The sequence below is a fragment of the Budorcas taxicolor genome, chromosome 15, assembly GCF_023091745.1.
Source record: "Budorcas taxicolor isolate Tak-1 chromosome 15, Takin1.1, whole genome shotgun sequence".
In the NCBI taxonomy this organism is placed as follows: Eukaryota; Metazoa; Chordata; class Mammalia; order Artiodactyla; family Bovidae; genus Budorcas; species Budorcas taxicolor.
The window spans coordinates 71,382,656-71,410,431 of NC_068924.1; the positions used below are offsets into that span (position 1 = coordinate 71,382,656).

At 38.7% G+C, this 27,776-nt stretch overlaps 1 protein-coding gene across 4 annotated transcripts; it reads left to right on the top strand.

The window, feature by feature from the left end:
• On the top strand, positions 1 to 27,776 carry API5 (apoptosis inhibitor 5). Of its 4 annotated transcripts, XM_052652275.1 has the most exons (15): positions 1 to 193; positions 9,004 to 9,165; positions 10,250 to 10,343; positions 10,839 to 10,904; positions 11,430 to 11,581; positions 13,445 to 13,651; positions 14,348 to 14,452; positions 15,551 to 15,640; positions 16,711 to 16,892; positions 18,455 to 18,548; positions 19,396 to 19,452; positions 21,168 to 21,244; positions 21,755 to 21,891; positions 22,203 to 22,259; positions 25,653 to 27,776. In XM_052652275.1, the coding sequence occupies exons 1-15, from the start codon at positions 125 to 127 to the stop codon at positions 25,733 to 25,735; spliced, it is 1,632 nt and encodes a 543-aa protein (XP_052508235.1). In that variant the 5' UTR covers positions 1 to 124; the 3' UTR covers positions 25,736 to 27,776. The 4 variants fall into 4 exon arrangements, with proteins under 4 accessions (XP_052508235.1, XP_052508236.1, XP_052508238.1 ...); XM_052652276.1 differs by lacking the exon at positions 22,203 to 22,259; XM_052652278.1 differs by lacking the exon at positions 22,203 to 22,259 and having other exon boundaries at positions 25,658 to 27,776.

A 27,776-nucleotide genomic window follows, 5' to 3' on the forward strand; every position in this document is an offset into this window, starting at 1 on the left:
TGGCGGCAGCTGGAGGCGGAGTAGTGCGGGTCGCAGGCTTGGAGAACTTCGGCGGCGGCGGGGGCGCCGTTGACGACGACGACGACGAGGACAGCAGGAGCGGGCCCCGGGCTTGTCGTTCACCATGCCGACCGTGGAGGAGCTTTACCGCAACTACGGCATCTTAGCCGATGCCACGGAGCAAGTGGGCCAAGTGAGTAACCCAGCGGCCTGCGGGCCCGGCTTTCCGCGGCCTCGAAAGCGCTCCCCGGGCCCGGCGGGGGCTGCCGCTTCGCCCGCCCGCGAGCTCCTGGCCGCCCGGGCTCTTTTCGTCGGGGTGGGCCCCTCCCGGGAGTGCAGATCCGGGCTTCACCAGCCAGAGTGCGGTCCCCGCGTCCCAGGCTCCTCTGCCTCCCGTGGTCAGCCTTTTCTCACCGTTTCCTAATTCAGCTTTTTCAGCACCACCCCCCACCCCCAGTTCAGTTTCTCCCCTGATCCTTGTCCTCCAGGGTTCCTTTGAAGTCCTTCTCCTCCTTTTCGGTGGCTCTCAGTCCCTTGGAAGATTAAATTGAGAGTTCAGAAACGCCTTTCTCTAGGCAAAAATCTGCAGTTAATTTAGGAAGAGCGCTTGGGAGACAGAAGTTTGTGAAATACCGAAGGGGCCGTTACGTCTAGACTTTAATGAGGGCTTATGATTTCATTATTTAGCCCATTAGATGAGTGCCTGCCAGGAAACCAGGTTCTGCCGCCGGGCCCTGGAAGTACGAGAAAGACAGACCCGTGCTCTCCCAGGACGCATCTTGTGAGGAAGAGCAGTGATAAATAAGAAAGTTAGATGCTTCCCTCCCGCCCCACCCACCACACACACACACACACACACACACACACACACACACTCACACACCCCGTGGAAAGTGTGAAGAAAATATAACAGGGCCATGCACGGGGGGAAAAGGGGGGTGGTGTGCAGCTTTAAATAGAGTTGTCTGGCAAGAGTTCCCTAAAGTGTTTGCCCAGACACAACTTCAGCAGTGCTGAATCGGCCCTCCGAGCCGCTGCTGCTTTGTGAGCCTTCAAGTGCAGAGTCCATTGAACTTGAGGAGTTGATAAAGTGGTGGTGTGTTTTCTTGGTAAAAGAACCAGTCTCTCCCCGACATAATCTCCATCATTTGTTAGAAATCCCATGCTGTATCTTTTCAGTGCTTAAAACGTCATTTGATTCTCCTGCTTACCCATACCAAAGGAGTAGGAAGTGGGAAATCCTAGAGACTGATAACATTAGCAAAGCTATGGCTGTGCATCTCCCATCCTTTTTTTCTGAACATGTGTAATTCAGTTCAGTTCAGATGCTCGGTTGTGTCCGACTCTGCAACCGGTGGACTGCAGCACGCCATGCTTCCCTGTCCATCACCAACTGTCAGAGCTTACTCATAAACTCATGTCCATCCAGTTGGTGATGCCATCTCATCCTGTCATCCCTTTCTCCTCCCGCCTTCAATCTTTCCCAGCATCAGGGGCTTTTCCAGTGAGTCAGTTCTTCACATCAGGTGGCCAAAGTATTGGAGCTTCAACTTCAGCATCAGTCCTTCCAATGAATATTCAAGACTGATTTCCTTTAGGCTGGACTGGTTAGATCGCCTTGCAGTCCAAGAGACTCTTAAGGGTCCTCTACAACACCACAGTTCAAAAGCATCAGTTCTTCTGTGGTTAGCTTTCTTTATGGTCGAACTCTCACATCCATACATGACTACTGGAAAAACCATAACTTTGACTAGATGGACCTTTGTTGGCTAAGTAGTGTCTCTGCTTTTTAATATGCTGTGTAGGTTGGTCATAGCTTTTCTTCCAAGGAGCAAGCGTCTTTTAATTTCATGGCTGCAGTCACCATCTGCAGTGATTTGGGAGCCCAAAAAAATAAAGTCTGTCACTGTTTCCCCATCTATTTGCCATGAAGTGATGGGAACAGATGCCATTATCTTAGTTTTTTGAATGTTGAGTATTAAGCCAGCTTTTTCACTCCTCTTTCACTTTCATCAAGGGGCTCTTTAGTTCCTCTTCACTTTCCTCCATAAGGGCGATGTCCTCTGCATATCTGAGGTTTCTGATACTTCTCCTGGCAATCTTGATTTCAGCTTGTGCTTCACCCAGCCCAGCGTTTCACATGATACACTGTGCATATAGGTAACCAGTCCATTGTTCCATGTGTGGTTCTGACTGTTGCTTCCTGACCTGTCTCTCAGAAGGCAGGTAAGGTGATCTAGTATTCCCATCTCTTTAAGAGAAAGAGTAAAGAGATGTATAATTCAGGTTGAATCGTTATGAGCTGAACAAAAAACTTATTTTGGGACCATATTTAGCTTAATCTAGAATTGTGAATGTAGCGGTTTCAAGTATCACATGATTTTTCTTTCCTACACATTTCCACTTCAGTAGAGAATTTTGATGTCATCGATGGTAAATATTTACTGATAGTCTCTTGTGGATGTTTATAGGGGGTGTGTGTAAGTCAGCTGTGAAGGAAACATTTTCTGCCCATTGAGGCAGGGTGGGGAGAACTTTACATGGTCTCTCAGTTTAGCTTCTGTTGCCCTTGTTCCTTAAGAGAACCAGTAAGTGAAGATGTTCTTGTTCGTTATGACTGAGTTGGGGAAGAGTGTAGCAAATTGTTCTGCCTAAAATTGACTTCATTGCAGAGAGGATGGGGGCAAAGGATAGAACAGTGATTCTCAAGTCAGTTGTATGGATTGCTCTCCCAAAGAGGTGATTCAGGACTCTTCCCAAGAACCCAGTGCTGCCCCGTAACCCTCATTTTTTGCTGGACAGTCACCTACTTAGAGTATGTTAGAGAAAACAGAAGCCAAACTGGAGTTTTCCTATGCTATGAATTTGAGAGTTGTTCAAATTTTCCTCTTATGTCATCTTTAGTTATACATCTACCAGCTTAGGTTGAGAGTTCTTCCTCGAGAGGTCAGTAATGTTTCTCAGAAGAAATCTGCTTTTAATTTAGGAAGAGTGCTTAGGAGACAGAAGTTTGTGAAAAAGGAGGCTGAGGGCCGCCTTTCACGCAGATCTGAATGAGGACCCGCAATTTCATTTATTCAGTGTCTTTTTTGAGTGCGTATCATGTAGCAGACACCATTGTTGATTTAGTCGCTAAGTCACCTCCAACTCTTTGTGCCCCTGTGGACTGTAGCCCACCAGGCTCCTCTGTCTGAAGGATTTCTCAGGGAAGAATACTGGAGTCAGTTGTTATTTCCTTCTCCAGAGGAGCTTCCTGACCCATGAATGGAACCCACGTCTCCTGCTTGGCAGGTGATTCTTTACGGCTGAGCCAGCTGGGGAGCCCACCAGACACTGCTGGACAGTAGAATTTTAGCATAGTTCTTTTAAGTGATGGCACATCAGTACCTTCATGACACTGTAATGTCAAGTGTCAAACAACTAAATAAGATAAAAAGATCTCTGTGTAATAAAGTGTCATGATTTGCTGAGCCTCAGACAGTAAATTCTGGTAGAACTGAAGCTGGCCTAAACTGTAATGCCAACTAATTCTGCTCTATTGTGTAATAATCCTTCCCTTTTAGAGAAAATTCCTAAAACTGCTCACTAAAGAAAAGTGTATTGGGCTTCAAGATACTGCTTATAAATTTTAATTGAAAGCAACAGCCAACTTACCAGACGGGACACCATTCATGTTTTTTTAAGAAGAGGAAAAAAATTTACATTCTTAATGTACCTAAGCCAGATTTTCATGTTACCTTAGAAGATTTACAGTAGAGATTTTGAATTTCCTGGCAGGCACCTCTCTGGACTTCCTGGTGGCTCAGATGGTAGAGAATCTGTCTGCAGTGCAGGAGACCTGGATTCAATCCTTGGGTCTGGAAGATTCTCTGGAGAAGGGAATGGCAACCCACTCCAGTGTTCCTGCCTGGAAAATTCCATGGATAGAGTATGTGGTCACAAAAAGTCTGACATGACTGAGCAACCAACACACACTTCTCTGGACACTTTTGAAACCATGTTTGAGTTTCTTAGTCTAAAACTTCCTTCTAACTTTATTTTGATTTTCACACTTTTTTAAAGAGGTGAGTTCCACAGTTGCTCAGGGAGCTGCCACTGAGGGGACCGCCCAGGGTTAAATTCTTTTATTTGTTTCTCTCCTTGCCTTGTGCCAAGCCCTTCAGTAGCACATTGGAAGAGATACAGTCAAGGAAGGAACAGGTGCATATTTACCACATACCCCTGTTTTCAAGGAGTCTGTCTTAATGCAGAAGGGAACTTTAAACACACATGCTCAGACATACTTAGACCATGACCATGTATGTTCTAAGGAGCAAACTGCAGGTCGTAAATTCTAAGTGAAGCATTATTTAATACCTCAGAACTCCGGTCCTTCTGTCGCTCTCCTCTCGTAACTCGTGTTGTCCGCCTCCTTATCCGGCCCCCTTTCTCCCGCTCTGCCGCTGCCACTCCTTAGGCAGGTCTCCTTCCTCTGCTGTGTTTCTTATCCCTCTCTAAGCCTTTTCCTGGTCCCCAACAGGCCATAAAAGAACATGCTGTGGCCCATCGTTAAATTTTGTCTCAACTTTTTATGAATGTACTTAATTTTAAGATGTAAATATTTAATTTTCTGTTATGTAGTTGAGAAAAACTTAAAGAAAAACCTAACAACTATTAAGGGATTTTGGCAGTTAGACTAAGGTAAGATCTGACCAATATAATACCTAAACTCTGATTTCTCTTGTGTTCTCTTACACAGGGGTGTATTGGCTTTAAAGGTAGACGAGTATAAACTTCACTGACTTACGTTTCATGAAATAGCATTCTTTCAGTACTTTTTTCTGGCATGCTTAAGCTAAAATCAAAGACCACCCAAGTTCATAATCCCTCAAAAATACGTAGAAGTGTTAACAGTTTAACACACAAACGAAGTTTAATTGAGTCTAAGGAAGGAAGTAATATAGCTTAGTTTATCCATCTTCTTTATATGTTATACTTGAGAAATTTGTTGAAACTGCATCCTTTTTTCTCTAAAGTAATGGCTTTACTTTGCACATCACTGCTACTTACTAGTTGTGATTTCACAGTCATAATTAGAAGGTTTTTCTTTTAGAATGTGTCTACGGAATGTGAGTCAAATTGTAACTTTTTCACTTGAAAATATCTTAGTGATTTCTTTTGCGTTTGCTCTTTTTATTAGATACTAAGCTCACAGATAAATATAGTTTTAGAAATGTATTAAAAATGTTTACAATTAATGCCTCTTATTAGGATCATAAATCATTTATCTAGCTAAAATATGCAACTGTTGGAAAATGCGCAGTGCTGTGTAGGATGTGAAACATTTTATTGTGTTTACACACCTACCTGTTACTGAATCACTGTGATCACTGAAAATATCACTTATATCTTGTTTCTTCTTTGAAAACCAGAAGTATGGAGGGAGATTTCTGTTCAAAAGTCTTGTCCGTATACTTCAGTTGAAAAACAGATAATTTAAAAAGCTGGCAAAGAAGAATATAATTTTATTTTGCATTTCATAAAGGATAATTAAAGTCTGTTAATAATGTCTGTGAAATTATTTGATAAAACTGATGACTATTAATGGTAGTTTAGCGATGTTAAAATGTCTTAACTTTGCAAAGGTCTTGCTGTTTAGGATAATACATTCCAATTTACATGCTTGTGTGAAGCCTATATTTAGGACTCAAATTACCTTTGACAACCCTGGATCTGGCAAGCTTTTCTTTCCTCTTTTGTTAATTAAGATCTCAGGATACTAATTTGAAAGATTCCAATTAAAGAAGCTTGGTATTAGACACAGGTCGTGACTTAAAAACCCATCAGAACTATGTTTGGGTCCTGGATCTGCTACTTAACTAACTGTGTGGTTCTGGACAAATTATTTCACTTTTCTGAGCCTTGGTGGTTTTCTCATCTGAAAAATAGGGATAGTAGTAACACCTAACTCGCAGGATTACTGTGAGGCATTCCACACAATACACAAGGCATTCCACAGCCCCTTGTAGGCTTTCAGCAAATGTTGCTGGTGATCCCTTTTTGTTCTATTCCAGATTTTTTTTCCTTCATAGAGGGATGGGTTGTTTCAAGCAGGAATTCTTCATTTACTTTTAGACAGTGAATTTTAGACAATTCAAAGGTCTTTCTAAGCTTGAAATTCAAGTTAAAGGAAATTGGATTGATAACTCTGCAAAAAATAAGGATGTCAGATGGCTCCAGACTTTGATTTTATGACATCTACTGAGGGCTTCCCTAGTGGGAAGCCTTTACTTTCAAACAGTAAAGAATCCGACTGCAATGCAGGAGACCTGGGTTGGATCCCTGGGTCAGGAAGATCCCCTGGAGAAGGGAATAGCAACCCACTCCAGTATTCTTGCCTGGGAAACCCCATAAACAGAGGAGCCTGCCAGTCCATGCAGTGTCATAGAGTCGGACATGACTGAGCACCTAACACTTTCACTTTAACACTGAGCGACTAACATTTTCACTTTTCAGAAGCTATGGAGCAAGCTACAGGAGTGTAATGTGGCAGAGAAGTCAGCCGTGATTTTTTTTGAACCTTTGCACGAAAAAGTGGGTAATATACTTTAGAAGTAGTAATTCCTGAAGACTGATTTTGTGTCTGCATTTCATGAGGAAGCTATCCTTATTCACAGAAATTTCTGTTATTTAGGGGTTGGTATTAATGTTTAAGATAGGAGTTGTCATTAATTTAGTAAATACATATGTATTAAAATCTGTACCGTTCAAAGATCTAATTGTGACCATAGCCTTTTGATACATAAAACACTTTATTTTTGATTATTTTTTTAAAAAATAGTGTCCTTAATTGAGATTCCAATGAACCTAAATCACTTTGCACCCTGCCTTTTTTTTTCCTTGAGTCTGTAATCTACTGGATGTTCTTTAGTCATCCACTTACTTACCTAAAGCATTTAGAGGATTGCCTTTTACAGAGTAAATACGATGCTGTGTACAGATTTGGTTTAGTGATATGTTTAAGGTTTTCCAGTAATTAAAAGTTTTCTGTAGTCACGATATGTATTGCTTTGTTTCCCAACTTGATCCGTTAATAAAAGGGCTAGTTTGGAGGCAGGTGTGAAGTGGGGACTGGGAATTTGTTGACTCTTCATATTATGAGTATCTGAGGACAAGCACTTCTGAAATTTTATTTAAAGAAACAAACGAACTTTGAATGTATTATTTTAATGAAAAGTTAAGTCTGTGACATTGGGCATGCAGAAAAAAATACCATTTTTATATTCTAAAACAGACAAAATAAAGCTTCCTAACTTTCCTCTTATTGCTTAATTTCAGGAATATATTCTACCTTGTGCAGTGTGCCATTGAAAATAGATCGGTATATCTAAATGTAACACAGTTATTTGAGAACTGTGTTTCTTCAGTCTGTTCACTTGCTCAGTCATGTCAGACTCTTTGCAACCCATGCACTGCAGCACGCCATGCCTCCCTGTCCATCCTGAACTCCCAGAGATTACTCAAACTCATGTCCATCCAGTTGGTGATGCCATCCAACTGTCTCATCGTCTGTCATCCCCTTCTCTTCGTGCCTTCAGTCTTTCCCAGCATCAGGGTCTTTTCCGGTGAGTCAGTTCTTCACATCAGGTGGCCAAAGTATTGGAGCTTCAGCTTCAGCATCGGTCCTTCCAGTGAATATTCAGGACTGATTTCCCTTAGGCTGGACTGGTTAGATCGCCTTGCAGTCCAAGAGACTCTCAAGTTCTTGTTCAGTTCTTCTGTGGTTAGCTTTCTTTATGGTCGAACTCTCACATCCATACGTGACTACTGGGAAAACCATAGCTTTGACTAGGCAGACCTTTGTTGGCAAAGTAAATGTCTCTGTCTTTTAAATATGCCATCTAGGTTGGTCATAGCTTTTCTTCCAGGGAGCAAGTGTCTTTTAATTTCATGGCTGCAGTCACCATCTGCAGTGATTTGGGAGCCCAAAAAAATATAAAGTCTATCACTGTTTTCATTGTTTCCCCATCTATTTGCCATGAAGTGATGGGACCAAATGCCATGATCTTAGTTTTTTGAATGTTGAGTGCTAAGCCAGCTTTTTTACTCTCCTCGTTCACTTTCATCAAGAGGCTCTTTAGTTCCTCTTTACTTTCTGCCATAAGGGTGGTGTCATCTGCCTATCTGAGGTTATTAATATTTCTTCTGGCAATCTTTATTCCAGCTTGTGCTTCATCCAGCCCAGCATTTCGCATAATGTACTCTGCATAGAAGTTAAATAAACAGGGTTACAGTATACAGCATTAACGTACTCCTTTCCCAGTTTGGAGCCAGTCTGTTGTTCCATGTCCAATTCTAACTGTTGCTTCCTGACCTGCATCCAGGTTTCTCAGGAGACAGGTCAGGTGGTCTGGTATTCCCATCTCTTAAAGAATTTTCCACAGTTTGTTACAGTCCACGCAGTCAAAGGCTTTAGTGTAGTCAGTGAAGCAGAGGTAGATGTTTTTCTGGAATTCTCTTGCATTTTCTGTGATCCAACAGATGTCGGCAGTTTGATCTCTGGTTCTTCTGCCTTTTCTAAATCCAGCTTGAACATCTGGAATTTTCTCGGTTCACATACTGTTGAAGCCTGGCTTGGAGAATTTTGAGCATTACTTTGCTAGTATGTGAGATGAGTACAGTTGTGTTTATTCTGTTTATTACAAAATTTTAAAGCATGATACAGTCACAAGACTAAGAACAGTTAATCACTAAATGAAGAAGTGTTAGTACATAACAGACCTGTTTTTTCCACATAAAATTAGAATCATTCTTCTCTCTTTCCCAAATCACAAAGATAATGTGAAGGGCAGGGAGCGGATAGTAGGAAGGTAGGTGTTAAATTTAAGCAGTAAAACTCCCAAAATAAGCCCTATTTCTTAGCCTGTTTGAAATTTTACTAATTTAAAGCAAACTCAGAAAAGTTTATTTAGCTTCCCATTCTTCAAAATTGTATTTCTTATCTGCTTTATTCTTTTGTTTCAGCATAAAGATGCTTATCAAGTGATACTGGATGGTGTCAAAGGTGGTACCAAGGAAAAAAGATTAGCAGCTCAGTTTATTCCAAAATTCTTTAAGCATTTTCCAGAATTGGCTGATTCTGCTATCAATGCACAGTTAGACCTCTGTGAAGATGAAGACGTATCGGTATGTTTATGGTTGATACTTTCAACAAGTTTTCAGATGTTGCTTTTGCCACTTTCAGACATTTTCTGTGTGTAGCTAATGTAACTGAAATAGCAGTCACATTAGTGCACGATAAAATACTGCCGTCGGGTCTGGTCTGGTGGGACAACATCCCAAGGCTTCAATCTACATGTGAGAAAATGTATCAGCTCTTTCACCACCTTTCAGTTGTGAAAAATGCATACAATATACTTCATTTTGCTTATTTATTTTCCACTGTTGAAAACAGTTGTGGCTCACATCGTTCTCATAGATTGTTAGGCAAAGTGCATATGAAATCAGACTGGCTTTAGCTTGTAGTCAATTTATGCTTTTTGGATATTTAAAATAATAGCATTGCAGCATAATATATAGTTTCAACACCCCTAAATATTTTTCATATCAGAAAAATAATTGAACTGTGAAATAATTATATGTCATTACTGGAATAAAAAGGAGTAGTTTTTTCTTGGAACAGAATTAACCATTAGCATTTCTGGCTGCTGATACAAGTTCCTAAGAATTTTCAACTATTAGCCCCTGGCTTTTCAAATGAAATTAGTGAATCATCAACATTTCGTGCATAATTTGAATTTTTATATTAAACTAGATAAGCCAAGATCCTGTATTTGGAATTAAGTACACAGAATATATCCACAAATTTGCATACTGAAAATCCTAAAGTAAGTTGTTACCAGCCATGACCTTGGCCTCTGCAGCCATTTTTGAGGGATCCTGTATGGTGTGCCCACAGGTAGTAGTAAAAACCCAACGATTTTATGTAGTCAACATATAGACTGTTTATGATCTCCAGTCTGTCTACTCGAGTCAGAGAATTGTATTTAATGTCCCTTTCCACCACATTTTGTTTTAGTATTCTGTGAAGTTTGAATATTAAAGTGGAGCACATTATCTCTAAAACTGAAAATCTCATGTTTTATATTTTTGTGGCTCATATGCTGGTAATTACGGTTTCTCGTGTGCTTTTTGTCCTCTTTAAAGGTCGAGGTGGTTGTTTTTATTCATGATAGTATTTGGTTAATTTTTTATTTGAAATTATGTTCAGATTCGACGGCAAGCAATTAAAGAGCTGCCTCAGTTTGCCACTGGAGAAAATCTCCCCCGAGTGGCAGATATACTAACCCAACTTTTGCAAACAGGTATGGAATTTTATTATTACCCTTTTAGCTAAACGTAACTTCTCTGAAATAATGATTCTTTTTTTTTCCCCCTGAAGATTTTGTCTCTGATAGAAATTTAAATTCTTTTTTCATTCAGTTAGTTTGCAGCTTAATGACTTCTGGCTGTCTGGTTTCTAGTTTTTGTCGTGATTTTGTTTGTGAAGGTATAATGACTGGACTCTCCGGGGCATTGTGATGCGTCGCGGTTTCACCCCCAGTTCCCTGTAGTTTCTTAACTGTGCCCTCTTACCATCTTAGCATAAGCGCTGGCCAGGTGCACGAGATCAGGGTCTCTACCCTTAGAGGAGAGATCACTAGATCAGGGTCTCTGCCCTTACAGGAAAGATGTATTCTCTTGGTACCTGAGATAAATGCTTAGTTTGTCTCCTCTCAGTGTAATCTGTGACAAACTGTGTTGAGCTTAAGTTTGAAAATGAAGCAGATTATACAGTGTACCTCTTTCTCTCTATCCAGATGACTCTGCAGAGTTTAACTTAGTGAACAATGCCCTCTTAAGTATATTTAAGATGGATGCAAAAGGTAAGGCCACTTCTTGTTCTGAATTGTGTTTGATGTCCTAAAAAATTGGGGAGTTTGGCATTTCTTATTAAGGGTGAAGTCTGGGATTTACCCAGACATCTGTTTCATAAAAATTCTAAGTGTTCTCAGGGGGAAAAAAAGCAGCTTAACTCAAGATGTTGAGTCAAGATGACTCAAAAAACCAGCAGAAATAGTTTTTAAAACAGACCAAACTTTTCCCTTAGAAATATGTTGGAAAAACTGTTTCCCACTTGAAAGAATTCATCCAAAAATACTTGGGCTTATTTACTATTAATAATCATAGAAAAGGAATGTCACGCTCAAGCTGATTCTGAATCCGTGAACAAAGGGTACGATCACTCTTATGGTTGAGACTGTAGAAAGTTTAGACTGGTTTAACCAGTATCAGGGATATTCATGATGTATAGTAATTCACTTGAAAAGAAATGCTGTAATTCTAGTTAACCTGAAGGATGTCATTCCTGTATAGAATTGACTTCCCGGATCAACTGTTTTGTTTTGCAGGGACTTTAGGTGGCTTGTTCAGCCAAATACTTCAAGGAGAGGACATTGTTAGAGAGCGAGCAATTAAATTCCTTTCTACAAAACTTAAGGCTTTACCAGAGGAAGTCTTAACAAAGGAGGTGGAGGAACTTATTCTAACTGAATCCAAAAAGGTAAGCTTCCGTTGTCTTTTAGGGAACTTCTGTAATGCCCAGGAGCGTAGTTGATTTTAGCACTGTTCATCAGTGCTCCACGTAGCTTGTTTATAAGATCACATATCCCGTAAGAACCACTGTAGAACTTCAAGGTTTTCTTCTGTTGTATTTTGCACTTTGGTCACTTTAATGGCAAGTGGAAAAGACAAAAGGAGAAGGGGGCGGTAGAGGATGAGATGGTTGGATGGCATCACTGATCAACGGACGTGAACTTGGGCGAACTCCGGGAGATGGTGAGGGACACAGAGGCCTGGCATGCTGCAGTCCATGGGGTTGCACAGAGTCAGACACGACTTAGTGATGGAACAGCAGCAGCAGCACTTGTAATGATGAATTATTGTGTTACTTTAAAGGGTTTGATCACATATAAATCCTTTGTGGTATTATCCTCAAAATCTGTGCATTCGTCAGGTCTCTGAATGAATCATTTCCTTCAGGAAATTTTACTTATTTCCCACCTGTCTCCCTAATTTTAACTTCCCTGGTGGCTCAGAGGTTAAAGCGTCTGCCTCCAATGCGGGAGACCCGGGTTCAATCCCTGGGTCGAGAAGATCCCCTGGAGAAGGAAATGGCAATCCACTCCAGTATTCTTGCTTGGAGAATCCCATGGATGGAGAAGCCTAGTAGGTTACAGTCCACGGGGTCGCAAAGAGTGGGACACGACTGAGCGACTTCACCTTACCTTACCTTACCTCCCTAATTTTAGGATATTCAGCTGTAGGATTCTGAATCATTTCAAAATGGAAATGAAATCACCTTGAAATGACCTGTGGTTTTATACTGTTCCATGACATTATAAGCTCAGGAGACCACGCTTATTTGTGCACCCAGCACTAGCAGAGTTACGGTTGCTCAGATTTGAAAGGTGTGCCACAATTAACTTTTCATTCAAACAGCACCAGAGTTTCGGAATAGTTTATTTTTACATGTTCAGGAAAATTCAACGTTGTCTCTAATGGCACCAGTCACTTGCTTATTGGTAAGATTTCTTCAGTGAGAGAGAAAGGAGCTGTGTATTTCACTTATGTGTCTGGTGGGATATGTCTTGATTGCTTGCTCCTTTGGTCAGTGAACAGAAAGCTTTAGACCCACCAGTACAGAGGACTGAAAATTTGCGTGGTCTCCTGTTTTGTTTGTGTTCCCTTGTGGCTCAGCTGGTAAAGAATCCACCTGCATTGCGGGAGACCCGGGTTCGATCCCTGGGTTGGAAAGATCCCCTGGAGAAGGGAAAGGCTACCCACTCCAGTGTTTTGGCCTGGAGAATTCCACACTGTAAAGTCCATGGGGTGGCAAAGAGTCGGACATGACTGAGAGACTTTCACTTTTCCTGTTTTGTGTGTAATTACCGTGTTATGTGAATGAGGCTGCTTTTAAATATAAGGAACTGAATCTGATTTAACAGTTTATTGCCAGATTTTCGTGATTTTTTTTTTTTTTTTTGCTCTCAGCCCCTGAAGAGCCTTTTTAGATATTTTACATTTAAATAGTATCCTTAGCCACTCTCCCATGAAATTTTGAACACCGCAGATATACTGTGTATCTGTTTATGTACTGTGTGTACATCTGTGCTTTAGACATAAAAAAAAGAGTAAAATTTCCCAAGAACTAAGTGTTGTTCCCTTGGAAACGATACAACGCACCACTGAGAGTGCGTGGCTTGCTCTGAAGCTAAGTCGACTGAAGCTTGAAGTTCTCTCTCCAGTGTTTCAGAAGTCAGCAAAGTGGCTTCTGCAAAACTGATTTGCTGTGCAGTTTCAATATTGCCCTTTCTTTTCCATTCAAGTGATAAAGATACTAATAACTATTCTGAATGGTCTCCAGGTGCTAGAAGATGTGACTGGTGAAGAATTTGTCCTGTTCATGAAGATACTGTCTGGGTTAAAAAGCTTACAGACAGTGAGTGGAAGGCAGCAACTGGTAGAGCTGGTGGCTGAGCAGGCTGACCTGGAGCAAACCTTCAACCCCTCGGACCCTGACTGTGTGGACAGGCTTTTACAGTGCACTCGGCAGGCGGTACCCCTCTTCTCTGTGAGCTCTTTGTTCTATATAGCTAGTATTTTGATTATTGGCTTGTAATTGTGTAGATACACACTTGACCATTCTCCTCAAAGCTCTGCATAAAAGTATTAACACAGTGGAGCAGTCATTTGTTTTACGCAGGCCTAGGCGAAGAGCCCAAAGCAGCAAGAAGTTTCTTTAAAGTCTTGCCTAGAGACTTTTGAAGTCTTGAGAATTTTATGTCCTACTTTGTAGTGTTCACTGAGTTTTTAAAACAGTTTAGTAACCTAACTTCTTTTTCTTAAATTGTCTAGATTGTTGTTATAGGTAAGTTTGCTGTTTTCTCTCTGGCTTTGGGCCTCCTCAGGCACTGAATCTTTTGAGATGTATGTAGCAAAGTTTAAAAAACACAATTTAAAGGAGCTATCATTTTGGGGAAATGTATACTCTAAAATTCAACAATGAAGTTTTCCACACAATTTGACCTTAGAATCAAAGAGTTCAAAGATGTATAAAAGTCCCATGCTCCAGATTACTTTGCAACTAAGTATATGCTGTCTGTTGAGGTTACTGATGAGATGCTCTGGGATATGCTCCCCCATTGTATTTTAGCTGTAGTACTTGATGCTTTGATACTGAGCATTTATTGATTGACATTCGACTATTAAATTTGAGAGAATATGTTTTTTTTTTTTTGACAATTCAGTATTCTTTGGATTTTTACAGAAAAATGTTCATTCCACAAGGTTTGTGACTTATTTCTGTGAGCAAGTTCTCCCTAACCTCAGTTCCTTGACTACCCCAGTGGAAGGTCTTGATATACAGTTGGAGGTAAGAGAAAATTTCTGGCTTTAGCACTGAAAAGGCATTGCCATATTTCAACCTGAATGTAAACCACTAACTTGATCTGATTGCTAAGAGATTTAAGGCCTGGTGGTGGCTAGCTAATAACCTGTCCCAGGATTAATTACATGGGAATGCTTTATGGATTCATTGAGAGTTTGCTGTAGTGGGAAAGCAATGCCTGTAGTTTTCATTATAGTCATTCTCTACCTTTGTAGCCTTAATGCTTTTAAATACATCGTTCAGTCTTGACAGTTCCTATCTCTGTAACTGATAGAGCCAGGTTTAAATAGATAAACACAAAATGTCATTTATTCCTTCTCCAATAGAATTGACTACCCTCTCTCCCTTCTATATTGACTGTAATGTACATACACATTTTTTCAGAGCATATAAAAACACTTCTTTCTCTCCAATTTAACCTTATTCCTCTCGGAATCTCCAAAATCTAATGTAGAGCCTGATTCTGAAAAGCACCTGATGATGTTTCTTTAGTTGAACTGAAATATGGAAATACGCCATTTCCTCATGGGTCTTTAGGGGAGGGGAGGCTCACAGTGCACTTAACTGTGGTTGCTCCACATGTCCTGGGTGTGACTTACCAGACTGGGATTGAGTAAAGCAGAGATGAACCTCAGGAACAGTGGTGGTTACTGACACTTTGATAGTGTCCAGAGACTGCATTTGATAGCAGAGGAGGCCCAGCCTGCATATTAGCAGTGAAGAGCCCTTGCTCGTCGTCTCTTCCTTGTACATCATTGTCCTCTAGCAGAGAGCGTCGTGTGTGTTCCTCTCCTTCCTGATCCCCACAGGCACATTGAGAGCCATGAGGTCAGGGTTTCAGGGTCTGCCCTGCCACTCAGATATCTCGTGACTTTGCCAAGTTACGTTCTCTCTACGACCTTCAGTTTCCTCAAAGTAAAATAGGGCTGCATCTCTAAATTTTTTTTTCCAGTTCAAACATTATGATTCTGTAAAAGCCTATTTGAAAAATAAGCAATCTTAAATAGTTATCTAGAATATTATCTTAGAACCCTTGCTCATTCAAAGAAAAGAATGCTAATAACAGTAAATTGTGTGTTTTAGGTATTAAAACTCTTGGCCGAAATGAGTTCATTTTGTGGTGACATGGAAAAGCTAGAAACAAATTTAAGGAAACTATTTGATAAGTTATTGGTAAGAATGTTTCTCTTTCCTTATGGCACAGTCAGTATAGCGTCCCAAAGCTTAGTAGTATAGTATTTACAGATTATGCAGAGCCAGATTTTGAAGTGACTTAGGTAATAATCCTAACAAGTGTTCTTAGCTGCTCAGGCCACAAAATTGTCTATTTTTTTTTTTTTAAATCTGTTTTAGTCTTTTGCATTTCGTCTGTTGTTGATGCTTTAGACAAAATATAATACAAGATTTATATAGTAAGTTTTCCTGCTATTTCTTCATCAAAATATTGTAAATGTTTGCTCCAGAGCGGTTACTGCCCAGGGCCAAATAGCTTTAACAGCCTAGAAGTAAAGTCGTTAAGTCATCATTGTTTTTTATTTTGTGGCTTACAATTTAGGTGTCATATCCAAAAAATCATTATTGCCATGACCCACGTTGAGGAGCTTTATTCCTATGTTTTCCTCTAGGAATTTCTTAAGAGACAAACGTCTTACAGTCTGGTTTCCTCTGGCATGCTTTGCTTAGTAATGATCTCTAGGTCCGTCCCTGTGGCTGCAGGTGGCGCCGTCTTCCCACTTCTTGTGGCTGGGGAGCACTGCAGTGTGTGCAGAGACGCACCACATCCTGTCTGCTTGCCTGTTGATGGGCAATAGGTCGCTTCCATATCTTGGCTATTGTAAATAGTGCTGTGAACATTGGGATGCATGTATCTTTCTGAATTAGTTTTCTCTGGATATTTCCCCAGGAGTAGAATTGCTGGATCATACTGTAACTCTCTTTTCAGTTTTTTAAGAAACTGTTTTTAAGAATACTGTTTAAGGAGCATCAGCTTTTGTTGCCAAACCTAGATTGAATCCTGACTCTTCAGCTGGTTTTTTACCTAAATTCTCAGAACTTCAGTTCCTTCATCTGCCTAGTGCTGGGTTGGCTACTTTTGTCGTCAGTAGCAGCAACAGCTATACTATAGGTTAATACGGATAATGTTTCATGTCTTAAAAGTGTGTCCTATAATTACTTGAGTATATGTTTTATAATTAGAGTGTCTAGAGCAGATCTCGTATATCTCTTGTATTTTCATTTCTTAGGAGTACATGCCTCTCCCTCCAGAAGAAGCAGAAAATGGGGAGAACGCCGGTAATGAAGAACCCAAGCTGCAGTTCAGTTACGTGGAATGTTTGTTGTATAGCTTTCACCAGTTGGGCCGAAAACTTCCAGATTTCTTAACAGCTAAGCTGAATGCAGAAAAGCTGAAAGATTTCAAAATCAGGTGATATATGATTGAAGTGCCTCAGTCCTTGTTAAAGGTGAAAGCTATCTTGAAGCTGCCTTGGTTTTGTTTTCATTTTGCAAGAGCTTTTTCCCCACCCTTTCTTACTACAATGCAAAAGAATGCAAGATCCACAAAACAGGAATGTATACAAAGATACAACTGTGGTGGCATGACGAATGCTTGGCAGAAGATGGCCTTTTACAGAAATGGACTCTGGCTTTCCTCACTTGCTTTAGGATATTGGGCGGGTTCTCTGACCTAACACCTTAAATTGTCCTCAGCTGTTCAATTTATAGATAACAGCACCTGCCTTATAGAGTTGTGAGAATCAAATTATCCTCAACTGTTAAATTTATAGATACTAGCATCTACCTTATAGAGAATTAAATGACAGTAATGAAAAGCTCTAAGCACAGTGCCTGGCATATACTGGGTATTTGGTAAACTATAGCTGCTCTTAATCGGAGAAGGCAATGGCAGCCCACTCCAGTACTCTTGCATGGAAAATCCCATGGGTGGAGGAGCCTGGTAGGCTGCAGTCCATGGGGTTGCTAAGAGTCGGACACGACTGAGCAACGTCACTTTCACTTTTTACTTTCATGCATTGGAGAAGGAAATGGCAACCCACTCCAGTGTTCTTGCCTGGAGAATCCCAGGGACAGGGGAGCCTGGTGGGCTGCCGTCTATGGGGTCGCACAGAGTCGGACACGACTGAAGCGACTTAGTGGCAGAAGCTGCTCTTAGTATCTTATAGGGTTTTTATTATGTTATAGTGTGGCTGGAGGAGCAGCACTGTAGAAATCAATTTAAGTTGTTTCTCAGGAAGATACTTTGTATTAAATCATTGTTAACAAATTCTCTTCTTAAGCTACTGTATCACCTGTTATTGTCCTCTATGCTTTGGTAAGGCACAGGTTTATTACTTGCTGAAACATTTGACCAGAAGCAAACATCTTAGGAAATTACTCTGAAAGTGAAAAAAAAACAGTGATGCCACATTGTTATCATGCAGAATTCCTAGAAGGCGGCAGGCACTTTTCCACACATACTACCTGGAAACAAATTTGAAAAAAAGATTATTCAACATCCTTTGCAAAATTTACAATTTTGTTTTATTTTTAAACTGGACCCTAAGGTGCAAATGGGTCAGACACCATCCCTTGTTAGCAGATAAACACAGAGAGATTAAGTGACTGGTGTCTGTCACTTGAGCTTCATTTGACTAGTGGAAGAGAAGAATCCAGGCCACCTGATTCTAACCCATGGTTCTGGGTTGTTTCTAACTTAGGTTAACCTTGCAGGTTAATGTAACAAGCTTCCTTAACCCAGTTCTAGAAGTGTTTCCATTGCCAGGTTGAGTGTGGATCTCTTCCAATTTTTGACAAAGAAAAACTACTTTTATTTTACTTATTTGTGTATCTCTTATGATCATACATTGATAATTAAAAGAAAGTCCCCCTCAAAATTTACTCTTTATTGGTAAAGGCTGTAGTTTTCTTCAAATTTAAAAACAGAGTTGAAGTGATGATTTGTTAATTAATAAATACTTCTTCATTTAGGCTGCAGTACTTTGCACGGGGCCTGCAGGTTTATATCAGACAACTTCGCTTGGCTCTCCAAGGTAAAACAGGCGAGGCCTTAAAAACAGATGAGGTAAGAAGACTGGGTTATATCTCATTAGGAAATTTTTATAATAGCCACGATTCATTACAAATTCAGACTGAATTCATATATTGAAGTGTACCATTCAACTTTATTTGAACTGATGATATAAGTCTAAAAGTTGAAGATAAAGTGTTAGAAGACTGCATATTTAGCTATATGCTAAGTTATCTAGGAAACTTCTACCATTGTTGAAATGTCTTGAATGTTTCCAACGTTTGTGAACAGTGTTTGTTACCACAGTTTGATACATACTGATCTTTCACTGGGGTCTCATTAGCAGCACATTTTGTTTAAATATTTGATTAGCGATTGTGACATTTTAAAATTTTACCTTTTTGAAACCCAAACATTAGTTTACATTAAAATTGAAAGTATTAAACTACTAATTCTGTACCAAACTATATCTTGTGTTTACGTTGGGATCTTTGGTTTTCCCTGATCGCATCTATTTTGATCAGTCTTCATCCTACTTCATCCTAGTCCTAATGAAATATTTTAAGTTTCCTTGTGCCTTTCTGTAACGTAAACTAGTTTCTTTTGAACAACTGATACATGCCAGTGACCTGTACCTTACTTGGTTTTCAAGTGAACTGTAGTTAACAGTTTAATGTTCTAACCTGTTGAGGGAAGATAAAGATTATTTGCTGTCTTTGCCATCGCCACATTTGTTAATAGTCGAGAAATAGGAATAAGCATTATCTGTACATATAAGCCAATGAATTTCCTAACTCTAGAAATGATTCTGAAAAAGAAGTGGAATTCAAGTTTTATATGGGAAAGTAATATATCATAAAAGTTACTGGCATTTTAATTTACTGTTGTTTTCCTTTTACAGAACAAGATTAAAGTCGTTGCATTGAAAATAACAAATAATATTAATGTTTTAATCAAGGTAAGTCTTCCTTTCTTACTCAGCCATCCCAACTAGCTAGAAAGTTAGTGCAAGGGATATGTCCGTAATGGTCTAGTGAAGGAGAAATGCCATTACGTTGCATACATTTGGCCTTTTAAAGCTTTATGCTTTTTATAATACCAAGTAACATTTTTGTAGCTATTATAATTCATTGTTTTATTTATTTAAATGTTATTGCAGAAGATACTGTAAACAAAGGGAGGCGTGCACAGTTCTGACAAACAGCATTGGAGCAGATACATTAGACTCAGAAATTTCACTGACTTAAGCTCTTGTAGTTTTAACGCTGTTGGTTTCTTTTGAATGACCATTAAAACCCTGCTTCACTTCTACTAAGAATGGACAGTCTTATGTGGTGCATGACATGTCCTATGCTCTTTTCTGTTAATTTTTCTATGTAATAAATTGAGAGTGTTCTATACTGTAGGCTAAGGTGTACCTTATCATTAAACCATAAATATGGTTCAGTTCCGTTTACCCTCCTCAAGTATCTGTTAGCCTAAACAAAAACTAATAACCTGAAAGAACAAAAGAGCAATCACAACAAAGAACCCATCATTTGATATCATAAGTTAACGGGATTGTCACAGTTAACAGTATTATAGCCAGGTGGGAGAAAGAAATATTTGTCACAGTTACAGCACAAAGCCTGACAGTAACAAAATCAGGGCTAGTGGTATGTCTTAAAAGTAGTCTGCTAAAAATCCCATGGAATACTTACTTTTTATCAGAAGAGAAAGGGAACTTTTCAGAGAAAACAATGAGACATTAAGGGATGAATTATCAGTGCCAAGAGGAAAAGGGAAAGGGCATTAAGAGGGAAGAAAACTGACTCACACCTCAAAGAAAATTTTTATAATAGGCTCCATTTATTTCAAATCTTAAATATAAATCATAGTTTGAAATGGTGAATTAATACATTAAAATGTGAGATTTTACTTTATTTGAACTGATACCATAAATCAAAGTTGAAGATAATGTTTAGAATAAGCAAATACTGTGAAAGAAACTCAGTTTACTTTTATCAGATTTTACCTATATATGAAAATTAGGGTAAAACGATAAATATAAATTCATCATAGTTTTGAGGGTATAAAGAGGACTAGATTATTTCACTTCTGAATTATTTCAGTATTTAAATTTAGCAAATATTTGCATTACCATATATTGATAATTTAGTATTTAAATAATGTGGAATTTTTCATTATTGGTAATGTATAGATATTTGAGGGGAAGAAAAACATGATTACCCAGACCGTTGGTTTTGTTCTAGTTTTGAACCACTTAAAAATCTGCAATAGCAAATGCAGATTGCACCATTATATTTTCCTTAAAGCACCTTAGTGACTGCATCTGTGCAAAAGAAACCACTGGGAGATTTTATTGAAGTTGATAAAGATTGATATTTTGTCCTGTAACCTGAAACGACATTTGAAAAAAGTTAGCTACAGTTTCTTAAGTGATGTACACAAAATGACATTAATTAGGTAATGTATGTCATTTGCAAACCAAATTGTCCTTGTTTACTTTCTCATGCAGTTTTCCCTAGGTTCTTGTTTTAGTCACTAGCACAAAAGCAAGTGGATAAGTTACTCTCCTTCTAAGATTAAAGATGTGTCTTCCCATTTCCTATCTTTACTGCCACTTGCCACACCACCAAATACTTTAGAAATCTCTTCATTTTGTTTCTTCAGGATCTCTTCCATATTCCTCCTTCTTATAAGAGCACAGTAACATTATCCTGGAAGCCTGTACAGAAGGTTGAACTTGGGTAAGAAACATATTTAAAAGGGATTAAAGTGTTCTAATATTTATAAATATGAAAAGTCTGAATTCAGATTATTGCATTTCCTGTACAAAATGGTACATTATTAAATGAGTCTTAATAAGATGTTAAAATATAGCTATTAGAAGCATGACTTATATAGAAAATCTAATCTAGTGTTTATAAAATAAACTGGTGGAATACAACTCTGGAATTTTCAAACCATTGTTTGTATTGCTGTGGCATAAGACTTTTTTGGTAAGTTCTATGAAATGAGTCAGTTGTGTATAATCTATGAAGCTACATATTTCAGATTGTTTTAGAGCCTTGTAAATGCCCTTGTGACAATGTCTGCATAACCAAAGCAGAGTTAATTTGATGACATCAGATGTCATTTCCTTTTTTCTGATGTGACTATCATCTTTAGGGTGTCTTTTGTGACTAATATGATAAATTTATTGCTAGCCTCTGATATAAAAAAATTTTTTTTCATTGCTCCTCTTCCTACCGTTATAGGCAAAAGAGAGCCAGTGAAGATACAACTTCAGGTTCACCTCCCAAGAAATCTTCAGCAGGACCAAAAAGGGATGCCAGGCAGATTTATAATCCTCCTAGTGGGAAATATAGCAGCAATTTGAGCAACTTTAATTATGGTGAGCGTTTCCGTTTGGGTACAAGAAATATGAGAGATTAGGCAGAAACTGTGTTATACTTGATTTTAAGTAATAAGTGAGTATCATAGCTCTTTCAGGTTACTTTTTTTGCATTAGCGTGGGGAACTTGAACTGCTGGGAAAACAACTTACCCTATTCCTTTCTAAGTCACCCTTGTGGGTTCACTGAGCTGAGCATGTAACACTAAGAACCTGAAAAATAAGCCTGTTGTATTCAGAGATGCCAACAGGAAAAAAAAAAAAGGAAGGAAGATGACATGAACCATCCGTTCCTGATTTTCCCTGTTTTAGCTTCAAAGCAAGAAGTGGTGTCCATTCTCCCTCAGGAACAGAGACAGCCTCTGGCAGGTGTGGTATTAATGATCCTTCTTGGGCCTTGTCAGCCTCCTGCTTGTCCTCCCATTGTCTGCTCCTTCAGGAGGAGAAGCCTGGAAGGCAGAGGCAGGCGGGAAAGCACCAGCTGGCAAAGATGCGTCCTCTTGCGTTCTCCTCCATGCCCAGTGCAGTCCTCCTGTCGACTTCCACTAGTCCAGTCTCGCTCAGGGCTGTTGAATCAGAAGTGAAGTTTGTCTTGTTGGCTTATAAAGAAGAATGGACATAAATATCACTGACTCAGATCCTTAATCTTGCCTAAGAAGACAAACATACTTGTGATTGGTCTTGATTACCAATCAGAATTAATTCTACAGTAATTATTCCCCAAAAAAGTACATTCTGAAGCATATACTCCCTGTAATTGTTTCCAGGATGAGATGATTTGACATTAAGTAACTGCCTTCTATAATAGCAAAATTCCTCCAATATCTGAGCAAAAAGATTATGAAAAGGCAATTTCAGATTGTGAAATGAACCCTTAAACTCCAGTCAGACTCCTTGAGACAACTTTAGTGTAGAAAAGATCACTGAACTCTTTTACTTATATAATAATAGGTAAACATGCCTCTCTTGGCTTCTTGTCTTATCTGAAAAATAGGGATAGCAGAGAACTTAAAAACTTCAAAAAATATTTATGATAGCATTTTGTAAATGGAAAAGATTCTGTTACTCCATTCACTAAATATTGTCTGTCCTCTGTGACTTGTATGATTTAATGTGGTATTTATCAAAACCTTTCTTAACATCAGCTATTCTCTCAGATACCATCTTCATTTGATTTAGATGAATGTAATCAACTATGGAAATACATAGAGAATTGTATTTATTTTCACTTAGGCAAGTCAGTTACTCTCAATTTCCATGAGTATTCTGCCCTGTGACATTCATTGCCTGCCTTAGAATCAGATGATGTAATGCATGTGGAAAACAGATGTGAAAAATGCAAAGCCTTAGGTTGTGTGTGATTTTTTTAATTATCAATACGGAGGGGGGAAGCAGTTTTACTGAAGACAAAAAACAGGGAATTTCCTGGTCATCCTGTGGTTAGAACTTCGACCTCACCCCGAGGGCCTGGGGTTCAATCCCTGGTCAGGGAACTAAGATCCCATAAGCCACACAGCAAGGCCAAGGAAGAAATCCAGGAGTCCCTTACAGCTTCAGTTGTTCCTTAGTCAGCAAAGTAACAGAATGACAAACACGCCTGTTAACTGCCTTTTGTGTCTGGTGTTCCTGTACTTCAGTACTCCTACAGGAGCAACCTTGTAATTGGAGTGCTTGTCTAAATTGAGTTACAAAGCAAACTAGACTCTGATTGTTCTTTTTGGAAAGTAGGAACAAAATTTCTGCTAGTATTTTTATTTGGGGGAGTTGAGATGTATCAGGTTATAAGTATTCTCATAGAAACAATTTGAAGAGTTTTCTTGGATTTCTTTCACCCATTCAGCTGAAAACAGTTCTCAGTATTACAGATGAAAATTAGTTGACCTGTGTACCTCTAATTTTTCTACCTTTTTAATGTTGTTTCCTGAGGGAACTGACAGTGGGTCAGGAGGAAAGAGAAACAGCGTTGGATTTTTTTTCCTGGGGTGTCAGTGTTGCCTCAAGACAGAGGGAGAAAAATGTTTTGTGTTGAGTTCTTTAATACTTAGACTTTATTACCCATATATAATCATTGAAATTCTACTTTCTGTGTCAGCCAAACTCAATTTTATCTTATCACTGTCTTACTACAGTGACCAAGTCTGCTGCAAAGAAAATAGATTGTGCCAGTGTCTTGGGCCTAAACTAGTTCTATGCAGAGAAGGAATTTGTAATTTGTCTTTGAGTCCATGTAGGCGTAGTTAGACTTTTTTCCTTATCAAGGTTTTTCACTTTACTAACCATCATCTCTATTATTTGCTTTGTCAAAAGGTGTTTGTTCCCATAACTTGGTCCAGCTTCCTGGTGCATTTTCAATCAAAGTATTTGCACATACCCATGTTTAGCTTTCCTTCCTGTAGAACAAGAGTTCCCTGGTAACCCACAAGTACTAATTCTATATTTTGTGACTTGTGTCCTTCAACTTTTACCTTTTTTGAATATTAAAATAATTTTTTAAGTATAATTTTAGCTAGTAGCAGTATTAGTTTAAGCTTGAAACCATTAAAAAGATCATTAAAGTGATTTTTTGAATGTAATAGCTCATGCTGGTTTCATTTAAATAGTTGGCATACCAGTCAATTTAGAAAAATTTATCATGACGTGAGAGGTGACTTTGAATCAGATTCCATTCTGTTGACAGGTAAATGTTGGTTAAGCTGGGGAAAGGTCTAGTTAGTTTTCTAACTCAGTTTCTGGAGGGAAAAAAATAAAGCATCACCCAAAAACAGTAACATAATTCTAGCCATAATGGCAAAAAATGGATTGCAGTACTGACTGGACAGGAATTTTTCAAGCCTCCAACATTATGGATCAAAAATGGCAACAGCAGGTTCTTTTTATTGCTCCTAACAAGATTCCTGCAGTGAGGAAGTTTGAAGGTTCCAATGAGGAGATTGGATCTCTGGAATTAGAAGTTTGAGACTCTTACTCATTTGTGTATGATGAAAGGTCCAGCCTTGCTGACAACATCAATCAGTTTTCTTCACTGGAAAGACTCCTTTGAGGAATATTTCTCTGGACCAGTGAAACAGACTGATAAGTAAATCAAGGACTCATTCTATCATATGATCCAAGTGACTTGATTTTTCAGCAAGAGATATGCTTTATTTACATCAGTAACCCAAACACTGTAATATATACATACAACCTTTTTGGCAGCACTCTGAGCAGCTCATACGTAGCTGACAAAGCAGTGAGAAAAGCTGTCAGAATTTGTAACATTATTTTTCAGTGTGGTGACCCAAACAGATTGCCTTTTCATTGCATTTGAAAGGTACATTTTTCATTCTAGCCTAACTTTTCAGAATTGATCACTGGTAGTTTAAGATATTTTATATATATGACAATAAATTTTGAAGGCCTATAGCTTTAATCCATATTAAATATAGACACGTTTATAGTTTCATTAGTTATCTTTGTGATAGGCACCAAAATAAAGAACTAAATGTAGTTATCGTTAACATTGTCACCTTGAAATATTTTTAATGGGATACATTTAATTGAGTACATACTATGAATATGTTTGGTACCTTGAGATAATGCGCTTTGGCATATATGATGCCCTGGTTTTATGTAAAGATTTGAACTTGTAGATGTGCTCGCAGAATACCATGCTGTTTTGATAGAGCCTCCTGCTGCATTCAGAGCTTCCAGCTACGTTTCTTCTGTGTGTGCTGTCCCATGAAGTCCTGAACAAGACCTAAACCCTTGTTCGCTTTTTCGTAGAGCAGAGAGGAGCCTTCAGGGGAAGTAGAGGTGGCCGAGGTTGGGGAGCACGAGGAAATCGTAGTCGGGGAAGACTCTACTGAATGAGAAGTCACATTCTTCAGCATTGTCATGAGCTTAATATACTTAATTCTACTACTCATTGGATTGCCGGGGGTGTCCCTTTAAAAAGACTGCTGCCTTCAGCTAAAAACTTACTGTTCTTTATACCTTTGTATGTATGATCTACTTTTGTAACAAACCATGGTTGTGTCCAAGATAAAAACCACAGCGATATTTTTGGATGCTTTGTCTGCAATCTTGACTTGTTTTTGCAATATCGTCATTATTCAGACTTCACATTGTGAATCTTTTAAACATCTTGATAATTTGTTATTGAGAGCTATTCAGATCTAAACTGTAATAAAATTCAGTCCATTTCTGATAACTGGTAAAGATTATCAGTGCTGAAAGGTTCCTGACTTTCCTGTCCCCTCTGTCTCCCCGATGCCAACATATGGAGAAGAGTAATGGTCAGACTTAACATTTATTTTCATGGTTATTTAATAAAGCTGCTAGGCAATGGTACAGTATTCCTGCGTGTCAGAAAAACAAAAATAATCAGCTTTCTTAAAATGTAGAAATGACATGACATTTTTAGGAAGAAGTAAGTTGCTTTGCACTGCTTACTTAACTCTTCTCCATATGTTGTGATATAAACTTTTGAATATGGGATCTTACTATTTGCATAGAAATGTGTATGTATAATATACATACATACATGAGCATATATCTGTGTGTGTGTGTGTGTATATATATATATGCATGCTGTGAAACTTGACTATACAACATAAGTCTTTTTTTTTTTTTAATTCCAGGAACGGGTAGTCTTTGACACGGTGATTATCCTCTTGAGGCTGAATTCATTATTCACTTGTTATTTAGGTTTTCCTCCCAGTAGTGAGGGCTTTTGAGTCAGTTGCACTTACATGATTATTGTTATTTAAAACTAAAACAAAGGCTGCATTTTCAAAGATAAATTTGAGATCCCCGTTGGAGAAATACAGCCAAAATACTGAATCTGATGTACATACAGGTTTCTGCAGGATGAAATAGAGTAATTTAGAATTTGGGGATTTGATAACCAGGGCAGCCCAGGAAAAGTGACTTGGTAATATACCAATAAGTAAGGGATGCTCTCTCAGTTTGCTTTTGCCACTTTCAAGATTTTAACTTCTCAGGTTATTAATCAAAATTATTGTATAAGTTAGTCAATAGAATCTTTAGGTTAAAACAACAGATGGGGGGTTTGTGGAGTGTTTAATTGTCATGGGCATTTTTAGTAGCATAGGCCCTTTGCTCTGCATTTGAATGTTTCATATATTTTTGTTCCACAATTAATCTTCCTTCCCCAGGTTTGTTATTCAAATCTAATGCCTGAGTGACATTTTCTAGTAGTTTGACCTATTTTTTGAGGAATAGTTTGTGATTCCAATGCAGGTGTCTTCATTGTGTTACCTCTATACTGGGGGAATAGACAAAAAAAAAAAAAAACCTTTGTTAGAATTACTGCACATGTTTCTGGAGAAAATGTTTTTTGAAGACTAGAATGATACAAGTGAGCAAAAGAAGTTGGTCAGCTTGACTATGGAGTGGTGGCAATAATCTCTAAACATTCCGAAAGACTATGAGCTGAACTTAAGCTCCCTTGGTATCTGAACAGATACAGGAACATGGAATTGCCATTTGACAACTGTGACCAGGTAGTCTGGACCTTAGAGTCAGATCAGCCAGTGGCCTAAAGCCATTTCAAGTACAGAAGCTGTTTTGGGACTACATTTATATAAATTTGAACATTAAGTATAATTTTTCCTCTTTTTTTAATATTTGTAAACTCAGAGCTAAAAAGTGACTTTACTTTCTAAAGTTTGATATTAAGTTGACTGTGTTCCGTCCCTTACCGCGTCATTGTTCCCCTTCCCTTTCCTAAAGCAATAGTGCACAACTTAGATTATTTTTGCTTAAAAAATTTGAATGAAAAATTTCATGCCATGGGTTTTTTTCTTTTGCAAGACACCTGTTTATCACTTTGTTCAAATGTAAATGTTCCCCTATGCTTTTGAAATAAATTTCCTTTTGTAATTT